General features: G+C 53.9%; 1 protein-coding gene across 14 annotated transcripts; it reads right to left on the bottom strand.

Annotated features, from left to right (window-relative positions):
- Positions 1 to 822: 822 nt before the first annotated feature.
- Katnb1 (katanin regulatory subunit B1) lies at positions 823 to 20,426 on the bottom strand. Of its 14 annotated transcripts, none has more exons than XM_087594039.1 (20): positions 20,256 to 20,426; positions 18,449 to 18,745; positions 14,275 to 14,405; positions 11,402 to 11,519; positions 6,258 to 6,358; positions 5,932 to 5,973; positions 5,337 to 5,420; positions 5,058 to 5,173; positions 4,659 to 4,730; positions 4,339 to 4,489; positions 4,044 to 4,234; positions 3,801 to 3,931; positions 3,467 to 3,517; positions 2,664 to 2,731; positions 2,437 to 2,553; positions 2,195 to 2,344; positions 1,894 to 1,970; positions 1,746 to 1,820; positions 1,495 to 1,611; positions 823 to 1,235 (listed from the first exon to the last, which is right to left on the bottom strand). In XM_087594039.1, exons 2-20 carry the CDS (start codon positions 18,486 to 18,488, stop codon positions 1,103 to 1,105), a joined length of 1,965 nt encoding a protein of 654 aa, XP_087450165.1. In that variant the 5' UTR covers positions 18,489 to 18,745; positions 20,256 to 20,426; the 3' UTR covers positions 823 to 1,102. The 14 variants fall into 14 exon arrangements, with proteins under 14 accessions (XP_087450165.1, XP_087450159.1, XP_087450155.1 ...); XM_087594033.1 differs by having other exon boundaries at positions 2,437 to 2,556; XM_087594029.1 differs by having other exon boundaries at positions 1,746 to 1,832; positions 2,437 to 2,556.
- Between the last annotated feature and the right edge of the window lie 64 nt (positions 20,427 to 20,490).

Raw genomic sequence — 20,490 nt, forward strand, 5'->3', positions numbered from 1 at the left:
CTGTGGGCTGACCATACAGAAGACAGTGTGCCCCCCCCCACCCCCACTGCGGGCTGACCATACAGAAGACAGTGTGTCCCCCCCCACCCCACTGCGGGCTGACCATACAGAAGACAGTGTGTCCCCCCCCCCCACTGCGGGCTGACCATACTGAAGACAGTGTGTCCCCCACCTCCCCCCCCACAACCCCTTCCTGTCGTGGTATCACTTCATGTCACAAGGAAAACAAAGGCTTCAAACACCTGCCAGGTTTGCCAGCTCCACCGCTCCTGCCAGGTTTGCCAGCTCCACCGCTGCTTCCTCCCAGTCTACAGAACTCACTAGTACTGACCCCAGTCCCTACGTGCGTGTTTGTGCCTGGAGAACACTGCCAAGGGCTCCTGGCCTCCTTGCTGGCTGCATCAACAAGCTGTTCTGGAGGGCAGACTCAGGGAGGCCAGCAAGTACAGAAGTAGTTTCCCGTGGGCTGTGAAAACCATTCTAGAGTCTTCCAAGGTCATGCAACCATTGTGGTCTAGTCTCTCACGGCATCCAGAGGTCAGAGAGAGGGTGAGAACAGGCTCTTAGCTAGCTAACCTAGTGGTAGCTAGACCCAAGGACAACTGAGAGTGGCTAAGACATCTATGGCCTCACCTGTTCCACTTCCACTTCTCCAGGGGAAGCTGACCAGGCAGCCCTTTGCTTTGTGCCCAGTACTCTGCTGTCCCCTGCTGGCCACAGCTGGGGGCTGCACTGGCGTTTGGAGTAGGACAGTCTCAGCTTCCAGAGACTTCTGGGCAGGCCACAGTGTTTCTGGGAGAGCCAATGGATATCCCTCTCATATGAAGTCAGGAACAGTTATAAATTTAATAAATCTGCCTGATAATTTACAGCAGCAGCTCCAAGGCTGGCGTTGCCCTGAGAAGCAGGGGCGGTACAAGACTGCGGAGAGGAACTGAGTCCACATCTGAGAAGGTGGTCAGCAGGCTGGCAACCATGCCTCCAGAATGGCCATCGGGGCAAGAGTGGAGGCCAGGCTGAGGCTCACAGGCCACGAGCATACAGCAAACTAGAGTGTGAGGCCAAACCAGTGAGGGCTGCTGGTGCTCCCACCATGAGCTCCTCAGTCCAAACTGGCCATGAGTAGGTGCAGCTCACGGAAGGCACTGCCATGGCGGCCGCTCAAACCCGACCTGCTCTTGACGAGGCCACTGATGCTCTTGAGCTGCTTGAAGCAGAGTCGACACTTATGCAGCCTGTAGGCCAAAAGGTAGCACCTTAGGATAGAGGCCACCCCACCTGGCCATGATGCCTGCCAGGTCTGGGGCTTTGCTCCCGGAACCACTCTAGTCCCTCCCCAGAGCACAAAAATGTCCCCCAAGCCACAGCAGTGTGCAGGGACATGAAAGTCTGTGCTCTGCCGTCCTCGCTGCATCCTGAGCACTGTAGGCTGCTGTCTGTAGGCTGTGTGGGCACAGCCACCCACAGAGGCTAGGAGCTACATCAGACCCTTACCTCTCCTCTCGGCTGATGTCCACACCCACAGAGGGCGGGGCTGCCAAAATGTCAGTGATGAGGGGTAGGAACCGCTGCAGGATCAGCTTGAGGGAGGTACACCCAGTCTGGACATAGCTTCAAGAGCAAGATGAATAGTCATACACAGATGGTCAGAGAGAGAGAGAGAGGAGGGGTCCTCTACAGATGGGGCATACACACACATGCTCATTTCCACTCTGATGGCTCCAGGGTTTGGAGGGGCTCCCTACCTCTCATACTTGCTCTGCAGAAGTTTCTCAATTTGGGGCAGCACAGTGGTGCACAGGTCCAGCTTCCACAGGGAGCTAGAGAGACAGCTGAGTATGATGCCATCAGCCAGCCCTGACAACCCCATTCCTCTTCCTCGAGGCTACTTACGCTTTCTGGTTGACAATATTCAGAAGGTCCACGACCACAGACAGGTCATTGATGGCCACTGCAGAGTCCACCGATGTCTGCAGACAAGCTCCATTAAGAGGGTAGGATGGGATGGGAGTGAGTAGGGTTGGAGGCATGTAAATAGATTGTGCCAACAAGGAGGGCAAGGTGCAGCCTGACCTCAGTGACATCTGATGGAAGCTGACTGCTGTAACACAAGGCTGCCCTACCCCAGAGCCCCACTGTGTGGCTTCTGTTCAGCCTCAAGCCCAAGCAACGGGTGCTAAGGAGCCACGCTCACCTTGATATCTCCTGTGGTCCACACAGCTCGCACAGTGTCCAGGTTCTTGTGGCGGCTGGTGAGCACCACGCACATAGTGTCGTGGCCTTTGCGGATCTGTGACATGGCATCCTCATCTACCAGCTCTGCCTGCTGGGGGACCTTCACGGCCTATGGGGATGGTACCCAGATGCTGGCACAGGAGCAGAGAGCACACTCATCCTTTCAGCCCTCAACCACACTCTTGGGCAGGTCCCACTCACGGGCAAGAAGTCCGAGGCCTTTAGGCCAATGGGCTCATTCCGCGTGGCAGGGATGATGACAGGCTCACCCTTGGGTGCAGGAGTGGAAGTCATGACTGATGGTCGTGCTGGGACCTCCTGCTGCAGGGAGCAGAGGCTGAGCTAGCACCAGCTGGGCATCCCTCAGCTCCCGACAGGAAGATCCCAACCCTGGCTCAGACCCATAGGATGCCTCTGCTCAGACTTACACTTGGCACCGGCAACTGCACATCCATGGCTGGGCTGGGTTTCGAGGCCTCCTTTGCTGTGGCTATGTCTACGAATAAAAAAGAAAGACTCAATGCCAGCCTAGAGGGACCTGGTGGGAGGAGGTCAGAGGACAGAATGGGACTTCATGACATCTGTGACTGAGAAGCAGGTGCCAGCAGATGGGCAGAGGGGAGCTGGGAGCCCAGCAGGAGGTTAGGAGGGCCCTAGAAAGCTGAGGCAAGAGCTGTTCTTGGATGTGTGTGGATGGGACCCAGTAGCTTCCAACAATCCTGCCATCAGGAGTGCAGTAAGCAGGAAACAGAGAGAGATTCTCAGTCTCATGAAGATAAGGAGGAGGCACTGGGTCCCCTAGGGATGCTTTGAGGATAGACCTTTGCCATCCCAAAGACACTGGGTTGTCCCTTCAGCCTCAAACTTGGCTCCCTGGCTCTTGCTCCAGGTGTGGGTCCTGATGGTCCTCTGACCCCTCCCCACCCCAGCTCTTCTCTCCCTCTGCTCACCAGCCCCTAAGCCTCCCAGAGCCCTGATCACCCCGTGTCTGCAGTAGACTAGTCCTCAGCAGCATACACCCCAGGGGCATGTTTTTCTCTAAACATTCTGGCATGAACTACAAAGAAGCACCTGCCTGCCTTGCTTACACTACCTCCAGGGTCGACCCTAGGGTCAGGCACACGATAGGCACTTTTAGGTAGGTATAGGGACAAGGTCTAGTTGGGTAGGCCAGGGGTTAGGCCAGGAGAGTCAAGACCTGGTCCTTAGAGGCCAGCACTGCCCAACTCACCATCTTCTGGGGGCGCTGGGAAGGGCTCACTTCTCCGGGGCGGTGTCCGACCTGCCAAGGCAAAGGGGGCTGATACTAGGGTTCCCATAAGCATTCTGGGAATAGGCTCTGTATGTGGCCGAGGTCTCAAGACAGATGCATGGCTAGAAAGTGAACCCATATGCACCTATGGACTCTGCTCAAAGCAGGTCAGAGGGTGGGCAGGAGCCACCAGTGAGTGGAGCTGGGTTCCCGCTTTTAGAAATCAGCCTGGTGCAAGAATGTGGAGAGCAGGTAAGGCTTAGGGCATATAGCCACAGCAAGATGCCAGAGGTGGGAGAGGGTATGGCCTCACTGATGCTGTTCTTGGGCTGGAAGATCTCATTGTAGTCCTCCGCATTCTGGATCTCGGCCCGCGACTCACGCTCATCCTTGTCATCTTCACTGCTGGGGCTGCGCCGCTCACTCTCTGAGTTGTGCTTTACCCTAGCAGGTGCAGAGCCAAACAGAGAGAGGCCAGGATCCTCAGTGAGGCCAAGGGCCGAGTGTTCAGGAGCCTTCTTGGGACACACATCCTGCCGGGGCCATCAGCACCCACCTCTGAGGCTTGCTGCAGGTTGTGCTGGGCCGCTCGTAGATGCGGCGAAGGGAGACACCAGGGTTAGGGGTCTGTTGTGTCTGAGGCTGGCTAGCTTGCACAGGGTCCTGGGTCACAGTTCCTGTCCTGGTGACTCTTGTCAGGTCCACCACATAAGAGGAGACATTACTCTGGGAGAAAGCCACACCTATCTGCAGGACATGGTAGAGTTGGTATGGAGTGGGCCCAGACCCTGGGAGGCTCTTTTGGTGGGAGCATGAGGGGGAGGGTAGGTGGTGGGTGAGTTAGCCCTCACCAGCTGGTCATTGCAGATGGCCAGGTCAGCCACCTTGCCCCAGTTGACAAGGACCACATCAAAGCAGCGCTCAGGCTCCCAGCCGTAGACACGCAGCGAGTCCTGGCAGCCGCTATACAGGCAGCAGCCATCAGGGTTGAAGAGAACACTCCTAGGCCAGTTGAGAGATGGCTGTCAGTCCTAGGGCACCTAGCTGGTACCCCACACCAAGAAAGCAGGTGAGCCCAGGCCAGAGAAGCGGGAGCAGAGGCAGGAAAGAACACCCGTACCAACATCCCACTACTTGACTAAGGGACAGAGGGCCCAAGTGCTCTGCCTACCTCACAGGCCCCGGCTCCCCTTCAATGCAGCTCACCACCTGGAACTTCTCCAGGTCCCAGAAGCGGATTGTCCTGCAAAGAGGCCACAGGAAGCCAGTCCCTCATGTTATCCGGGGCCTCTCGAGGGCTCTCCCTGCAGGGGCACTAGGAGTGATGTCTGGGGCAGGGATGGCCCTGTGCATGCAGAGGGGAGGGGGAAGAGGACCTAGGCTATGCCCCAGAGCTAGCTAGCCTCAATTGCCAGGGGTCTCCCCTGCACTGTGCCCCACTAGGGAGTGTGATCCTAACAGGTCAGCACAGGAGCAGGACACTAGCCAGGGAGGGATGGGGCCAAGAACCAATCCTGGCTTAAGTTTAGTCTACGTAGGCCTTCAGGCATATGAAAGGGTATCTCCTCACCTGTCGGAGCTGCCAGAAGCAAGGAGATATTCATTGGGGTGAAACTCCACCACGTTGACAGGCCCTGTATGACCAGGGAACTCGGACATCATCTTGCCAGCCGTCAGATCCCAAAGCTAGACCAGGGCGGCAAGAGTAAGACCCAGCTGCCTGAGAGGGGCCTGAGCCCCCGCTACTCTCAACAAGTGTGGGGGCACATAACGCAGTCAGCAGGACAGCCAGCCTGTGTGTGTGATCAGGATACCCGGGCACAGCCTACATGTGCACATCAGGAGTTACCTTCACTGTGTGGTCATCTGCTGCTGATGCCAGCCACTTCCCATCAGGGCTGAACCGGAGACACCGCACAGCCTGGCTGTGCCCCTGAGGAAAGTGAAAAGAGGGGCCTGGATCTCATACCTCCCCATCCCTGCTGCCTGCCCCCAAATACAAGGCCTTCCTAGGGACCAGCCACAGAGAGAGGGTGGATGGTCATACCAGGAGACACAAGGAACACTTCTTTATGTACTTTCTATGTGTTCTCCCAGGCCTCCAGGAAAACACAAAAATGCAGCTTGTTACATGTTAAAGGCACTTTATGGTCTCTTCCAAAGCTCTTAGGAAAGATTCTGTTAGCTGCAGTACTGCACATACCTAAGAAGGAAGCCCAGCCCCGGGACACCAGCCCTCTGACTGCCTGAGCAAAGCATGGAGTGGTTTATATGTGGCTCTAGGAACTGGGGAAAGCTGGGGGTCCAGTACACCACCCACGGCACTTCCTCCTACTCAGGTCTGCTCTGAGTCACCTACAATGGAGTGCAGCCCCCCAGCCCCACTGTAGTGTGGACCCAAGCTCTGTGTGGGGTCACAGGTAACCAACACAGGCCATGCTTACCCTATATCGGAAGACACAGCCTTTTCTCCTGATGTCCCAAAGCTGTAGGGGAGAGAAGCAGAGGTGGGGGTAGGAAAGGTGAACCACAAAAAGTTATGTAACTGGAAGCTAGACCAGAGGGTACAGTACAGCTCTGGGCAGAGAGGACTCTGAATACCTCTAGGTCACTGAGCCCCAAAGAGAGAGGTTGGAGGTTTGCCCAAGCTGGGATCCCAAGTTGAAGTGTCTGGCCTGAGTCCACAGGTCCTCTGTCCCAAGGATGGTGAGGATGTTACCTTGTCCCTTATACTTGATAATATTGGGAGATGAGCAGCAGAGTGTCTCACCTTGATGTTTGTGTCCTGGGAACCTGAGGCCACAAATTCGCCATAGGGGTGGAAATCCAGGCTGCAGATGTTGGCTTTGTGGCCCATGAGTGTTCGAAGAACTAATGAAGCAAGATAAAGCAGACGTGCTGTGTTAAGTGTTGGCTGCCAGCAGAAGGCAGCTAAGTCCATATGTGTGCACTCTTTGGCACAGAAACTGGGATGCTGATGTGAAAACGGGAGATCAACCAGAGCCCTGCCACCCTGAGAGTTCTACAGTCATTTTTGTCACTACTCACGTCCCCCAAAAAACCACACAGCATTCCCTATAGTCTATGTGTACCATGGCCTCTGGGCAACAGTAGTCACAATGGCCAGGTCACATGGCCATGGAGTTACCATACTGGGTGAATAACCCCCAGGACAGTACCAAGGAGAGAGCAGAGAGAGGCTGCCATTGGGGAAGCTGCTTGGCTAACGAATCCAGGAACACCAGGCACAGCATCGGCCGAATGCAGCCATGGGCAAGAGGAGGGCATGGCTGGGACTCACAATGCCCAGTGGGGTGCACCTATACAAGTGACCTTGACGATGGCCCTAAATCAAGTGAGAATGGAGGACAGACTAGTCATCTACTGCTGTCCTGGTGCCACATCTAATCCATTAAGGTCTGGCAGGCCGGGTGGCAAACTTGTCTCAGAATATTCCAGGCAGTGTTCAAGTCTATCTCCTGTCTTGCTTTTTGAAAGTTTTATGTTTCCACTGCCCAGATAAAGCCTACCAGCCCGTGAGTGGTAGGCCGAGGGCTATCGAGTCCAGCAATCCCTAGGTTATACCAAGGTTTAAAAGGGAGTGAACTCCACAGGTACGTAAAGATCCAAGCACAGATGACCTGAGTAACTACTGCAGAACCCACCCATCTACACTGGGATGAGCTCCGCGGCCTGACAAAACGAGATCTGTTCCCTGTTCTGGCTCTGCCTAATTGCTGTGTGACTCTAGGCTATCACTTACGTTCTCTGACCTTCAGTTGGTTTACAATGAAAACTGAACAATGAGAAAATAAACACCAACTACCCAACACTCAAAGTGGGACTGCAGGTCCCAGTCCAGTTCCTCCGTAGGCCTGCCTTCACCTCCTCCAGTCCAGTTCCTCCGTAGGCCTGCCTTCACCTCCTCCAGTCCAGTTTTCCTCCATAGGCCTGCCTTCACCTCCTCCAGTCCAGTTCCTCCATAGGCCTGCCTTCACCTCCTCCAGTCCAGTTCCTCCATAGGCCTGCCTTCACCTCCTCCAGTCCAGTTCCTCCATAGGCCTGCCTTCACCTCCTCCAGTCCAGTTCCTCCATAGGCCTGCCTTCACCTCCTCCAGTCCAGTTCCTCCATAGGCCTGCCTTCACCTCCTCCAGTCCAGTTCCTCCATAGGCCTGCCTTCACCTCCTCCAGTCCAGTTCCTCCATAGGCCTGCCTTCACCTCCTCCAGTCCAGTTCCTCCATAGGCCTGCCTTCACCTCCTCCAGTCCAGTTTTCCTCCATAGGCCTGCCTTCACCTCCTCCAGTCCAGTTTTCCTCCATAGGCCTGCCTTCACCTCCTCCAGTCCAGTTTTCCTCCATAGGCCTGCCTTCACCTCCTCCAGTCCAGTTTTCCTCCATAGGCCTGCCTTCACCTCCTCCGGTCCAGTTCCTCCATAGGCCTGCCTTCACCTCCTCCAGTCCAGTTCCTCCATAGGCCTGCCTTCACCTCCTCCAGTCCAGTTTTCCTCCGTAGGCCTGCCTTCACCTCCTCCAGTCTGTCCTCTGACCTTCATCCTTCCCCTACCTCAGAGCACGAGTCCTCCCCATCTTCTGGTCTGAGAAGATGCACCACTCAGAACTATGGCCATCGGGTGCCTCCATCACTGCACATCCACTGAGCAGTTCTGCTGTTCAGCTTTGGCTGACTCTGTCAGAGTCCCACTGACAAGGCTAGAGGTGGGTGGATGACGCCTGAGGATGGCCAGCAGAGGTCAAGTGCTACCTCTGGAGCTCTGGGCCTCAGCAGTGAACTGGAGCCGAGCTGCCCAGGCAGGAATAGCACAAAGGGAACAGTGCCCATGCCAGCCATCAGCTGGGGCCCAGGTCTACTGTCTTAGCTCCACGCTTGCCCTCTGGTGGGCACTGCAGCTGGGACAATGCCTCCTTCTCATGCCTAAGGATTCTGCCATGGTGACTCATCTGTGGTAGATGTCCAACTCAACTACGCCCCACACTGAGCCTCTGACTTTTCCTGCTCCTTAGCTGTCTTGCATTGCTCCAAGTTCAGGAAGCCTGGCTAACATGCTGCCCTAGCCAACTCTTGTCTTGCTGCCACAGCAAGGGAAACTCAAGATACCAGAGGCTGGTGGGGCCCACTCAACACTGGCCAGCTGCCTGAGGTGTGGGTGCCTTCCTGTGGGATCAGCAGGACTGCGCCCTTACCTCCCAGTTGTACCATGGAAAGCTGGCAGGACCACATTCTTCTGCCCTGACTTCTGCCCTTACTTGCCTTTCCCAGGGGATGCCTAGCCTTGGTCACAGGCTCTAGGGACTGCTGAGTGGAAGAGACTTGGAACTGTCTGCACATGTGGGGACCACCAAGGCCTCCAAGGTTGTTCAGCCTCCTCCCACATCCTCCACGGTTAATTGTGGCTCTGTCAGAAACCCCTGTGTACCTGAAGCTTCTCTGGATTCTCATCTCTTTGGCCAGTGGGATGGCAGTGGCTGTGAGATCTTAGCTCTCCCTTCTGAGGACAAGCTTGAGGATTGTTCACTGAGGTCGTAAATGGACAGCAGAGAGCATGGTTTGGGGGTGGGGGCAGGAGTTCTGCCACCAATAGCCTCAGGGTTCTCACTAAGCCCTGTGCCCTGATGGTCTGTCTGCCCATCTATCAGAACGGGGAGCCTGCTAACCATAATTCATTCCCACCTTGCTATACAAAAGCATCACTCTCCTCTCCCAGGAGCACAGTGGCTGAGGAAGCCTGGGTGGGCTGTGGCTTTGTAGCTTTTCCCTTTGGCAAAGCATGAAGAGTAGTGATATTCGCTGGAGACAGAGCCTGCCATCGTGGTGTGGTCCTCCCTGCCTCTCATGTCCAGTGATAAGCACAAAATTTGCTGAGGCCTGATGTGGCCTGGGCAAAGAACATCTGCTAAGACACAGCGCACAGCCGTTTGTCATGAGGGTACTCACTACATCATCAACATGCAGTCACTCCAGAGGACTAAGGATGCCATCTTCCCTGGAGCTCACAACACAAAACCACCATTCCTGAGCTCACGCTCACTGCCGGGCACACACGCCAGTGCTACTGCTCTGGCAGAGTCTGGGCAGAGCACCTTTCAGACTTTGCCTCTCACTGGACAGAGGAGGCTGGGGCCTCTGAGATGCAGCAAGGGGCTCCAGAAGCAAGCAAAGCGACTCCACTCAGCTCTCCCAAGGTCGGCAGAGCTATGTTTGGAAGGCCATGCTGAGTTGCGGTCAGTACTACAGTGCAGGGGTAGGGTGGGACTTCACATCAAGTTCCAGACTCCTCTGACAAATCTGTGGGGCTGCTGGGGCTGGGACTGAGACTCTGTGTGGCCACAACCCAGGATGTGAGTTTCGAGGTCCAAGCTCAGATGTGAGAACACACCCACAGAAGAAGGGCTTGTAGCAGTGAGGCCTAAGTGGCATCTTACAAACTGAAGGAGGAAGAGGGAAGGCAGAAGCAGGGCCCATGTTAAGGCAGGAAAAACAGCACCGGACTCCACCAGCAACTCTGGAACCCAAAAGCAGTTCAGTGGCACCTTCGAAATCCCAATAGTAACTATTTCCAATAGAACTCTACACTTGAACTCTACAGAGTGGCCTTCAGTCATGGAGGGTCTCTAACGCTGTGCCTGCCATTCACCCTCAGTGCCAGAGACCAGACCAGGGCCTCCCATATGCCAAACAAGGGCCCTACCACTAAGCTAGGCACTTGCCTCTACACTGGCACAGGACAAACTTGAGCTTGCCATCTTCCTGCCTCTGCCTCTGCCTCCTGAGAGCTCAGACTCTAGGCGTGTGTGATACCACACCAAGCTCCCTCCATCTGGAGAAGAGGAGACCAGGGAAGAACTGCAAACCACAGGACAGCTAAGACAGAGGTGAGGAGGCCATGGGTGATGGCTAGTTTGCAACCTCAGGCCTCCCAAGCACTCACTGGGCCCGAGGAGGACAGAGCTGGACTAGAGGAGGGGCCGGAAGTCGGCTCCTCTAAGAGCGTGCTTGTGATATGGACCGGGATTCTGAAAACGTATGCGGGAAAAGGAGCAGTTGTTCACCCCAGGAAAACCAACTTAGAACCCAAACACTTGGGGTTCTTACAGCACAAATACCGACCATGTAAATGGTCTGCAAAGACAGGAAGATAAATGTGGACAACGGGCTCCAGCCTAGGATGGCTGCTGAGAACTGCAGGAGGGTACAGGTTTTTTTGAGGATTTCCTATTTGTTTGGTTGAAGTGAGGCGTCTTACACCATAGGCTAGGCTGGGCGTCTACTCCACAGCAATTCTCTGGCCTGAGTGCTGAGCTCTGGGCAGGCACTGCTGTGAGGGCCAGCCTGGTTTTGTTTGGTTGTTCTAAAGGGGAAAGAAAGTGCAATGCTGTGGGCTTAGGAAAGCGATGGTGGTGCTGTGGGCACGACAGAAAGGAAGGATTAGGGCGAAGGCTTCATCAACCTAATGCCTGCTATCAAAGTTCATGATACAATAAACTTCCAGAACACGTGTTAGTCCTGGTTAAGGTGAAAAACTAAATGAAGACAAAGGGAAGAGAAGCAAACAGATCAGCACCCGACACCCACCCAGGGTGGGAGGCTCACCGTATTTTCTGGCTCTCCCCACATGGCAGTCAACTTATTCACATGTCCTGCAGGCCACCCCCTAGCACTTGCTGTCCTTGCGGGGTCTGAGCGTGAATATGTACACACCTCACTGTTTGTCACCTGGGCATCTCCTCATGTCACCAGCTGGGGATGGCAGTGCCTACCGCTGCTGGGTTGACAATGTGGCCTGCCACCCACTCTGCTCAGTGCTCAGGGACAAAGCACCCAGATCTCCTGGAGCTGGCGCCCAATGCCCAAGCTGGTGGGACCCACACACAGGACAGTAAGGAGAAAGGCCTACTTTTAGCAGCTTCCAGGTCCCAGACGCGGATGGAGCCCGACTGGGAACCAGCTACGATGAGCTCCTCAGGGGTGTTGAGGCGGACACTCTCCACGGGGGACGTGTGACCTGTCAGACTCTGCAGAGAGAGGGTGGCAGCTCCAGTGAACTGCAGGGGAGCCCCCCGCCACTGCTCCAGACTTAGGTCCCTGAGAATGGCTTCTGTAAGAAATAACATGTGGTGAGCTGTTCTCTGGGGCCCCACCTATACCCTAACTCAGCTGACCATCGTGGCTCACCAGCACAATGGATGAAGCAGCCCTTCAAACACCAGAGACTCTAGCATTTGGGAGACAGAGGCAGGAGGATGAGTTCCAGGCCAGTCTGGACTATATACTGAGACTAGAAGAAAAAAAGGAGCCAAACTCAACCCAAACCCCAGGAACCTTATCCTTTCTATAGTGCTCCTGGCATGGATGTCGCCTATAGAAATGACTCTGGGCCACTAGACAGGAGCAGGGGATCAACATGAAGAGATGTTGAACTTTTACCCCGGAGTTTGAATGAGCCCATCCAGGCTATCCCCATCTGTCTGCTCTGATCAGAGAGGCCGCAGCAAGCTAGGAATGCATCTCCACTGCCTGCCTGTGGGTGCCTGGCTCCCTGGGAGTGCCTGCTTCGCACTCCCGGGGCCCTGGGAGGGTCTGCTGGAGAACTAGTAGGTTCCTGCGTGTCTAGAGCACACGGAGCAAAGAGAGCTGGGCCAGGAAGTGGGAGGTGCTGTCATCTTCAGCTTTGGAAGAGAAGACTGGAACCCAAGTCCAAGGTGCCTGTCACCCTCTGCTCAATGTCAACTCCTCAAAGCACTGTGGCCATCTCACCAGTGTTTACTAAGGCGATGGGGCATGGGGGTGGTCCTCAGCACCCGTGCCTGAGCCTGCAGTTGCAGCAGCAGCTTATAGTGGAAGGTCTGCATGAGTCCACTCCAGAGTCACAACTGGGCAAAAGCAACCCACAGGGAAGGCAGCACGCTCTCCTCAAACCCACAATCCAAGGCTGGGTGTCGGAACACATCTGAGATCTCAGCAGTAAGGATCATCCCTGGTCTCCGAGGCGGAGACTCTCCAAGCTCAAGGCCAGCCTGGGCTACACAGTACGACCCCGCCTCAAAAATACAACAGCACCACAATTCTTCAGGGACCTTATTCTCTACCAGCACAAACCCAAGGTTATTCATGGCAAGAAACTGGAGTCCATGTAAATGTCCTCCATAGTAACCCTTCAAACACGAAAAGGACTGAGCTCCACAGGGCTACAGTGGAGTACATGGGGAAATGAATGTATCCTCTTTTCCACGGACTAAATTCCAGAACACAGGAGGCGGCTTAATTATGTCCAGAGAGGACACAGAAGTCACTGAAGGGAGAAGTACTTCAGCAGTGACCTTTTGATCTTTTGGTGAACTTCTGTTTTATTTTCTAGAAAAATATATAGGCAAGCTCTCTACCACTGAACCACCCATCTAGCCTGTGCTGATTACTTTTCAATTGATGGATACTGCTTTTGCATTTTATGAGGAATGAAAACACTTGATTCCCACAAACAAAACAAAAACAGGGGCTCAGGAAATGTCTCAGTGGTTAAGGGCACTGGCTGTTCCTCCAGAGGCCCTGGAGTCAATGCCCACCACCAACATGACAGCTACCAATCATCTGTAACTCCAGTTCCAGGAGATCCAGTGCCCCCTTCTAGCTTCTATGGGCACTGCATGCACATGGTGCACAGACATACATGCAGGCAAAACATACAAACACACCATACACACACACACACACACACACACACACACCACACACACACACACACACCACACACACCACAAAAATAAAAAAAGAATAACAATAAAAACAAAAACAAACAAATGAACAACTAAATGATTCTCCTCTTAGAAAAACCGGACATACTGGCTGTGATCTCGGTTTCACTCAGTCTCACAAAAATCTCTGAAATAACCAAGCTTTCCCTAACAGCTACCAACTCCCCCGGTTTGTGGTTTGTTTGTTTGTTTACTTGGTCAAAAGTCAAAAGCATGACAATTGCTTCGGATGTTTCGAGAGAACATGAGCACAGCCATGCTCCCATGCTGCAGGTGAAAGTATGAAGTGACTCCTGGAGCTGCCGGGACAGCTTCTCAGAACTGCATCCTCTGGGCCTGCTCAAAGGTTTGGCCAAATGAAAATGTCTGACATAGTGTGGTTTAGCAGAAGCTAAGAGCTGGAGCCAGCAGCCCTGCTGATGACAGGGTGTGGCTAAGCTAATTGCAGCTCATCTCAGCGGTGGATACCAAAGCGGCCATGTAAAAGCACACTCTAAGTCATTATTTGTTGGCATAGGAAAATCCTCATGACACTGTCCTTCTGAAGAACCAGGTCACACTAGAGGAAGGTAGTATTCCCAGACCCATGTGTGTACACATGTGTATGCTTCTACTCCATTATTTAGAAAGGTGCAGACTAAAACCTGGTCATCTCTGGCCAATAGAACTGCCTGAAAATGACTGGTTTTCCCTCCTGCTTGTGCTGGCCTGCCTTGGAAAGCAGCCTGTATATGGTGTGTGACCAATAAAACTGCTTAAACAATGGCCTCCAACAGAGTCCCCTCTGATCCTTTCTTTAGACAAAAAAGTAGACCCACACATCTGGCACTTGGAGAGTGGGGCTCATTTAAACCTTCCCATGACTACTGTATCATCCCGCTTCCTGAGAGCTGTCCTGGGCTATCCTGGGCCTTACTGAGCAGACAACTGGGGTAGCACTAATGTGTGCTGGGATCAGCAGTGCCTGTAGAGGGTGCTCGCCCCTCCCCCGCCCCGGGTGGGGTGCGTCATCACTTACCATGATACAGTTAGGCTTGTTTATGGACCACAGGTTGACTCGACAGTCATCCCCACCAGTGGCCAATAGCCGCCCCGAGGCCTTGCCCAGCACCAAGGAGGACACATTGCTGGCATGGGCGACGATCTCTTCTACATAGGACAGGAGGGAGGAAAAGTGGTCAGGGGACTTTGACAGGCCATATGGAGAATGCTCAGCCACCAGTTCTGAGCAGGACGCCCAGACAACCCCCACTAGTTTCAGGAGCAGCAAGGCAAAGTGTGAGCCAGAGGCTGAGGTGACTGTCTCACCACCTCAGCCTGCCCTGCTAGGTCGCTTTCTCGAGTTCCCGAGGCACAGCACACCCTCCATACATTCATATTCAACCAACTGTTGATGGGGATGCTTGGACAGGCACATCCATTATGCTGAGCACGGGGTACACATTTGTAAACTCAGCATGTGGGAGGCTAAGGCCGAAGGATCATGAGATCCGGGCCGACTGGGCCACATGCAAGACCTTGTGGGGAAACATGGGGAAACAGGCACCTGCCCTTATCAGTACACATAGACTTTTCCTCGTTGCTCATCCATAAACGTTACGATATAAGAAATATTCAAACGACATCGCACTATGCTAAGTATCACAGGAAACAGCGATGAGTCAAGGCAGCCATAGCAGGTTGCTGTGCACGCGTGCACATCACTGTATCTGTGTGGAGCCGTCCTAGAACCAATCACCACAGATACTGTGGGAAGACGAAGTTCACTTTTTAAAAACTGGCTTCCAATTTTTATCTACCTTGTCTTAAGCACTAATATCCAGATACACTCATAATATTTTTTTGTGATAAAAAAACATTAAAAATAATGTTTTAAAAAAAATAGACCATGCATCACCCGAGGGTCTCTCGACCGCTCAGCTGCCGCCAGAGGCAGAGCCACCTGGGACACCTTGAGAAGAACTCAACCTCTGTCTAGACGGTTGTTCCTAGGTACCAATTCAGAATCCTTAATCAGGGGTTAATCTACTGGCTGCATGACCTTGGACACACCATGGATCCTGTCTATGAGAGGGTCCTTGTCTGGAGACAGGATGGCCCAGGGCCAGGTCATTGGGAATGGGCTGAGATGCAGATAGAAGAGGGGCCACAGGGACAGGGTGGCCATTAGGGTCCCAGGAAGGCAGGGAGTAGTTCCAAACAGATAATAGCAGGAGGCAGCAGGAGCTGGGTGGGGAAAAGCTGACCCTGTAGATAGGAGATAAGGCCTGTGGACCGTCCACCTGAGCCCCAGGCCTGACCACGGTGGGAGGGCCAAAGTAGGGAACACAGGCGGGAACTTGAGGCCTTATCAGTGCTCCAGAAAGAACCAAGTCAGCAGAGAATCAGCAGGCAGACTAGGCCTCCAGCCAGTCCCGGGTCTCCAGCCTCCTCTGGGAACAAGTAGAAAGGAGAGGGTAAGGGGAACCCCAATATGCAGGTGCCCGAAAGGAGCTGGAAACTGGCTTGAGTGGCATGGAAAAGGAACGCCATGGCTGTTAGTAAAGGGTCCCCTCTCCTCCCATCCCCTCCTCTACCCAGCCTGGGTAGCTCTGTGTGAACCGCAGGCCATACTGAGATTGGAAAACAAGGCCAGGAAAGCCAGACAGTTAATTTGTGAAATGACACCTCCCTGAAGGGCCTGGCAGGGCACAGCTGGCCCAACCAGGGTGAGAGTTCCTTGCAAGCCCAGACATTTCCAATTTAGGTACTGGAGGACCTGCCACCTGAACCCAATGGAGTAGGGTCTCTCTCTAATTCTCAGCTCAACTACAGTCTTGTCCTCTGCATACTTGGGGACAGCTGCCCACAAGCTTGAGCCATAAGCTCTTACATATCCGTCCAACCCAGCAGGAGAGCAATGCAGCTGCTCCTGAGCTCTCTGCAGCCACACCCTGAATTCGTCAGAGAGCCCCGGGCATCTGCTGGGGTTCTCACCCTCCCCAGGCAAAGAGAGAAAGGTCAACAAGCCTTGGGACCACCTTTAGAGACAGCCATGAAAGTCTAACAGAAGGGACTTCTAAGCATCAGCTCTAGGCCTGGCACTGGGAGGCTGTGGAAGGAGAGCTTCCTGTCCTCAGGCTCCAGGGGATCAGAAGGACCCTGGGCAGGGCCTGGGACAGGCAGGGGATGAGGCTTGGATGACTCCCCTTTAAGCAGGGGCTGATGGGAGCCTGTAAGGACAGGAAGACACAGCACAGGGACCAGCAAAAGGGATGCCTCACAGGAGTCTTCCTCTCTGGTTTGGCTTAGAGACCACCAAGCGGCAATGGCCCATGCTCTGCTACTGGATTTTTATGCAAACAAATCAAATTCATCACTGTGTCCTGCAGGCCAGATGACGGCTGCTGCTCCCTCCAGCAGAAGCCACCAGCACCCCCCAAGTCCCAGCAGTATAGCCAGGCACGACTCAGCCAAAACTGAGGATCACTCTGTCTGCCCACAGGTGCTAAGGACTTACATCCTAGGGGGCAGATACAAGGGACAGGGGTTCAGCAACCCCACACTGGGTAAGGAGCCTTCTGATCCTCATCACACCCTGAAGCCCCAGAGCCCCAGCCTATATACCCAAAAACCTTTGTGCTCAAGAAACTCTCAGATCCCAGCATACCTGATCATATCACTGCCTGCTGCTCAAATACTTTGACGCTTGGTGTCTTTAATAACAAGGGTCTTGTGGGCGTGCGCCCCTGCAGAACTCACTAGGTTTACATGGTAACCCATTCTCCTTGCTGATGTGTGATGGCTCCGTGGTCTCCCGTAAGTCTTCCCAGTGCACGAAGCTTCCTGTTTTGGGCCTTTGCACTTGCTGCTCATGCCCCCTCTACCCTCATCAGTAATCAACTGATTCAAGGCACGCTCAGAATTAGAGCAGGAGTGGAAAGAGATGGCTGTGGTTCTGATTCCTGCCTGTTCCTCTCCCAAGGCTGAGCTCCCACTATGCAGTGACCTTGGGTATTTTGGCCCTCACCTGCCCCCTAGCACGTGGTTCCACTTTCAGGTAGAGTAAGCCATTAAAGAGTTGGATGCATAATTCCAGTAAATACAAAGCTACTCTGCCTAAAGTCGCCATTAACACGGTCCTCCCCAGAACCCTACAGCTTCGGGGAACAACGTGAAAATGATCCCGACCTCGCAGTTGGAAAACCCGAGTCCCCAACAAAGCTTTGCCCAAAGTCTCCTTATCTGCTCCTGAGAACAGCCCAGGGACAGTTGCCAGCAGAGTGGAAGGCACGGCACACCAAGCCTAGGACAAGCAGCTGGAGAGAGAGGCGGAGGAGACGCGGGTCCTCCAGAGCTATTATCTTTTTTTTTTTTTTTTTTTTTGGTTCTTTTTTTCGGAGCTGGGGACCGAACCCAGGGCCTTGCGCCAGAGCTATTATCTTAAATGCTAGGATGGGATTGGCCTTGGGTGTTTTCATTTGCGCCAGGGGAGTCTTTGGGAAGACAGGCCACCTGTGGCCGTCATCACTCCTGTCAGGTTTGAGTGCACGTATGTCTCCGTACTGTCTTCTAAGAGAACACACGGTAAGTATGACTCATAAATGGAAATCTTTTGGAGTCTTCGATAACTTTTCGGAATACGAGAGAGCCTGGCACGGTGGCACAGTCCTTTAATCTCAGCACACGGGAGGCAGAAGGACATGTCCAAGCCAGCCAAAGCTATAGGGACGTCCCAGCTCAAAAAAAGGAAAAGGAAAAGAATCTAAGAAAATAATTTAGACGAAGACTTCTGAACTATTTTTGCCTGATTTCACTCCAGAGCCCTGCCAGCATGTTTGTGCGACCTTCCCTCCACCCCCATCCCAAGATACTGTCATCTAATGGAGGAAAAGGAACTTGGAACTGGTCTGGGATTCCTGGAATGCCCTCGGCCTTCCCATCAGCCCATGGAAAGCCTTTACAAAGGACTTTACTAGACAGACCTCACCTGACTCTCAGGGCCAGTACCGAGCACAGGTGTGATGATTCTGTTCTACTGAAGGATTGTTTAGTCACCTGCCCAGTGTGATTTACAACTGTCTGCCTTAAAACAAGGACTGTGCGTCTCTCTTGTGCCAGGGGAGAGGAGACAGAGCTGAAAGCCGGGACCACTCAGCAATGGGCGGCTCACAAGACGACAGTGTGATAGGTGAAAAGTGGAAAGTACTCACGTAACTTCCAGGCAGTCTTGGTGACCACAGGGGTGGCCATGCTTCAGGGGGTGACACCTGAGACCCCACCCGCAAAACAGATTGTGCTTTCTCTGTGGGGGTGGGGGTGGATCCCCCCCAGATCCGACAATCAAGTTGGCAGGGAGTTCCCACACATCCAGGCAGAGAGTCCTCCTCTCCTGGCCCAGGTCTGCCTGGTGGTTTAGATCATCCGCTAGCAAGCAGCAGCCTGTACACATAGGTCAGGATCCCAGATCATGGAATGTCAGGCTTGGGCCATCTCGGCTCAACACTGGGCTAGAATGCAAGCAGAGGTGATGGTGCGTTAGAAACTGCTTGAGGTGAGCTTCGAGTCCCTTGGTCATCAAGGCCACTTGACACAGACCCACCAAAGCCTCCAGGGCCTGGAGCTGCAGTGTGCACCGTGTCTGGGAAAAACCTGTGACTTAGAGCCCAAAGACCTTCCCTAAGTAGCTGGGCCTGGTGACCCACGTCTTTAACGTCAGCACTCAAGAGGCCAGCTAGAGGTAGGCAAATCTCCATCAGTTCCTGTTTCGAGGAGAAGGAAGAAAGGAAGAAAGACAGACAGACAGACAGACAGACGGTGGACGGGATGGAGAGGCAGAGAGGTGTAGGGGGCTGACTTCTCAGAGGCCTACAGCAGTGCCTCTGGGATGCTGGGTGTCTTAAGTGCCAGCACCTACAATGGGGCAGAGAGGACCACATATCTGCAGTCCACTTAGATTTGCACCTCATGAGCACTGGATGGGGCACTGGAATCTGAGGCTATGTTTAGGGGCCCATCCAAAAGGCAGAGAGATACACAGTGATGAATAGAGAGACTGGCAGACAGTCAGACAGACAGACAAACACACACACACACACGGGGGGGGGGGTGGCTTTTGAGAGGATTCTGAGAGTCCAATCTTCTTTGCTTCCTTCATCTCCAGCCACGCCCACTCCCTGCAACTCTCAAGGGCATAGCTAGGAATTGAGTCTACAGTCTAGGTGTGAGTCGGGATGACTCCTCAATTCTAAAAGGCCACAGCATGGATGGAGCCTTCCCACAGCCACGGCCCTTCATCTCTTGCCCAGGCGCCCTCTCCCTGGATTCTCTTTCTCCTGTTGCCTATGCTTCCATTCTGGCACATCTTGAGCTCCCTTAGTCGGTCATGCTTCGCCAGACCCTCTTTACTTCTCTTTTCTCGCTGCTACCAGAGTCCCCCATTCATTCGCTCTCCTGTTTCTTGAGCCCCAACTCAATACAGTCCTCCGCATACCCTCAGCTCTGCTTCCGGCCCACCAGCTTTCTCTCCCCGGCCTCCACACACCCGTCCTGCTCGCTCATCCCAAATCTGCCACGGGTCCCTCAGCTTCGCTTGACCCTCCGCCCCTCTGTCTTGAGAGGCACTGGCTCCAGCCTGCCCTGGCCGAGAGCCTTCTTCCGGTGACGGGACTGTCCCCTCCAGGCTCGGCGAAGACTAGGGCCATCTTCCCTTTGCCTCCAAGACCCCGAGGGCCACTCTACCTGAAGCTGTAGCTCTAGAGGCCAAGGCTTCCCTCCAGGCGCGACCCCCACTTGCCTCCATCCTTTGCCCTGATTGGTCGCTGCTTGACAACCGACCCTCACAACAAAACCTCCGGTCTAGAGTCCCTCCCACTTCACTTCATACACCAATCAGCCGCCACGAACGCCCCGCCTTCCTTTGGAATTGACCAATGGAAGCAAGCGCTTCTGCCGATTTACGTAACTACCCGCCTCCTTTCCCCGACTCAGACTAATCACGAGAAAGAAGTGCTTACGGACCTCCCTTAGGTCCCAGAAGAACCAATACGGGCTTTTGCGTTCTTAGTCCCGCCCCCAGTCTGGCTGGGATTTTTCCGTCCTTTTCCTTCATTTCCTGGAACCCGGTTATGTTTAAAAAATCCGCGAGCTAAACCCGATGTCGGCTGCACCAATCACATCAGCAACAGCTCTGGCTGGACCAATAAACGTCAGTATTATTGGAGAACCAACTCTGAATTAACCAATGGGAAGGGTA

This window comes from Rattus norvegicus, chromosome 19, assembly GCF_021556685.1.
Source record: "Rattus norvegicus strain SHRSP/BbbUtx chromosome 19, alternate assembly SHRSP_T2T, whole genome shotgun sequence".
NCBI classification, from domain to species: Eukaryota; Metazoa; Chordata; class Mammalia; order Rodentia; family Muridae; genus Rattus; species Rattus norvegicus.

What these genes read in the sequence shown, in the direction of transcription:
- Katnb1 (XM_087594029.1), bottom strand. Translation starts at nt 18,488, where the DNA reads ATGGCCACCCCTGTGGTCACCAAGACTGCCTGGAAGTTAC. An exon ending in CAAGACTGCCTGGAAGTTAC is followed by an intron (nt 14,406 to 18,448) that starts GTGAGTACTTTC and finishes TGTCCTATGTAG; the next exon opens with AAGAGATCGTCGCCCATGCC. An exon ending in GCTTCTGGCAGCTCCGACAG is followed by an intron (nt 4,731 to 5,057) that starts GTGAGGAGATAC and finishes GCCTCTTTGCAG; the next exon opens with GACAATCCGCTTCTGGGACC.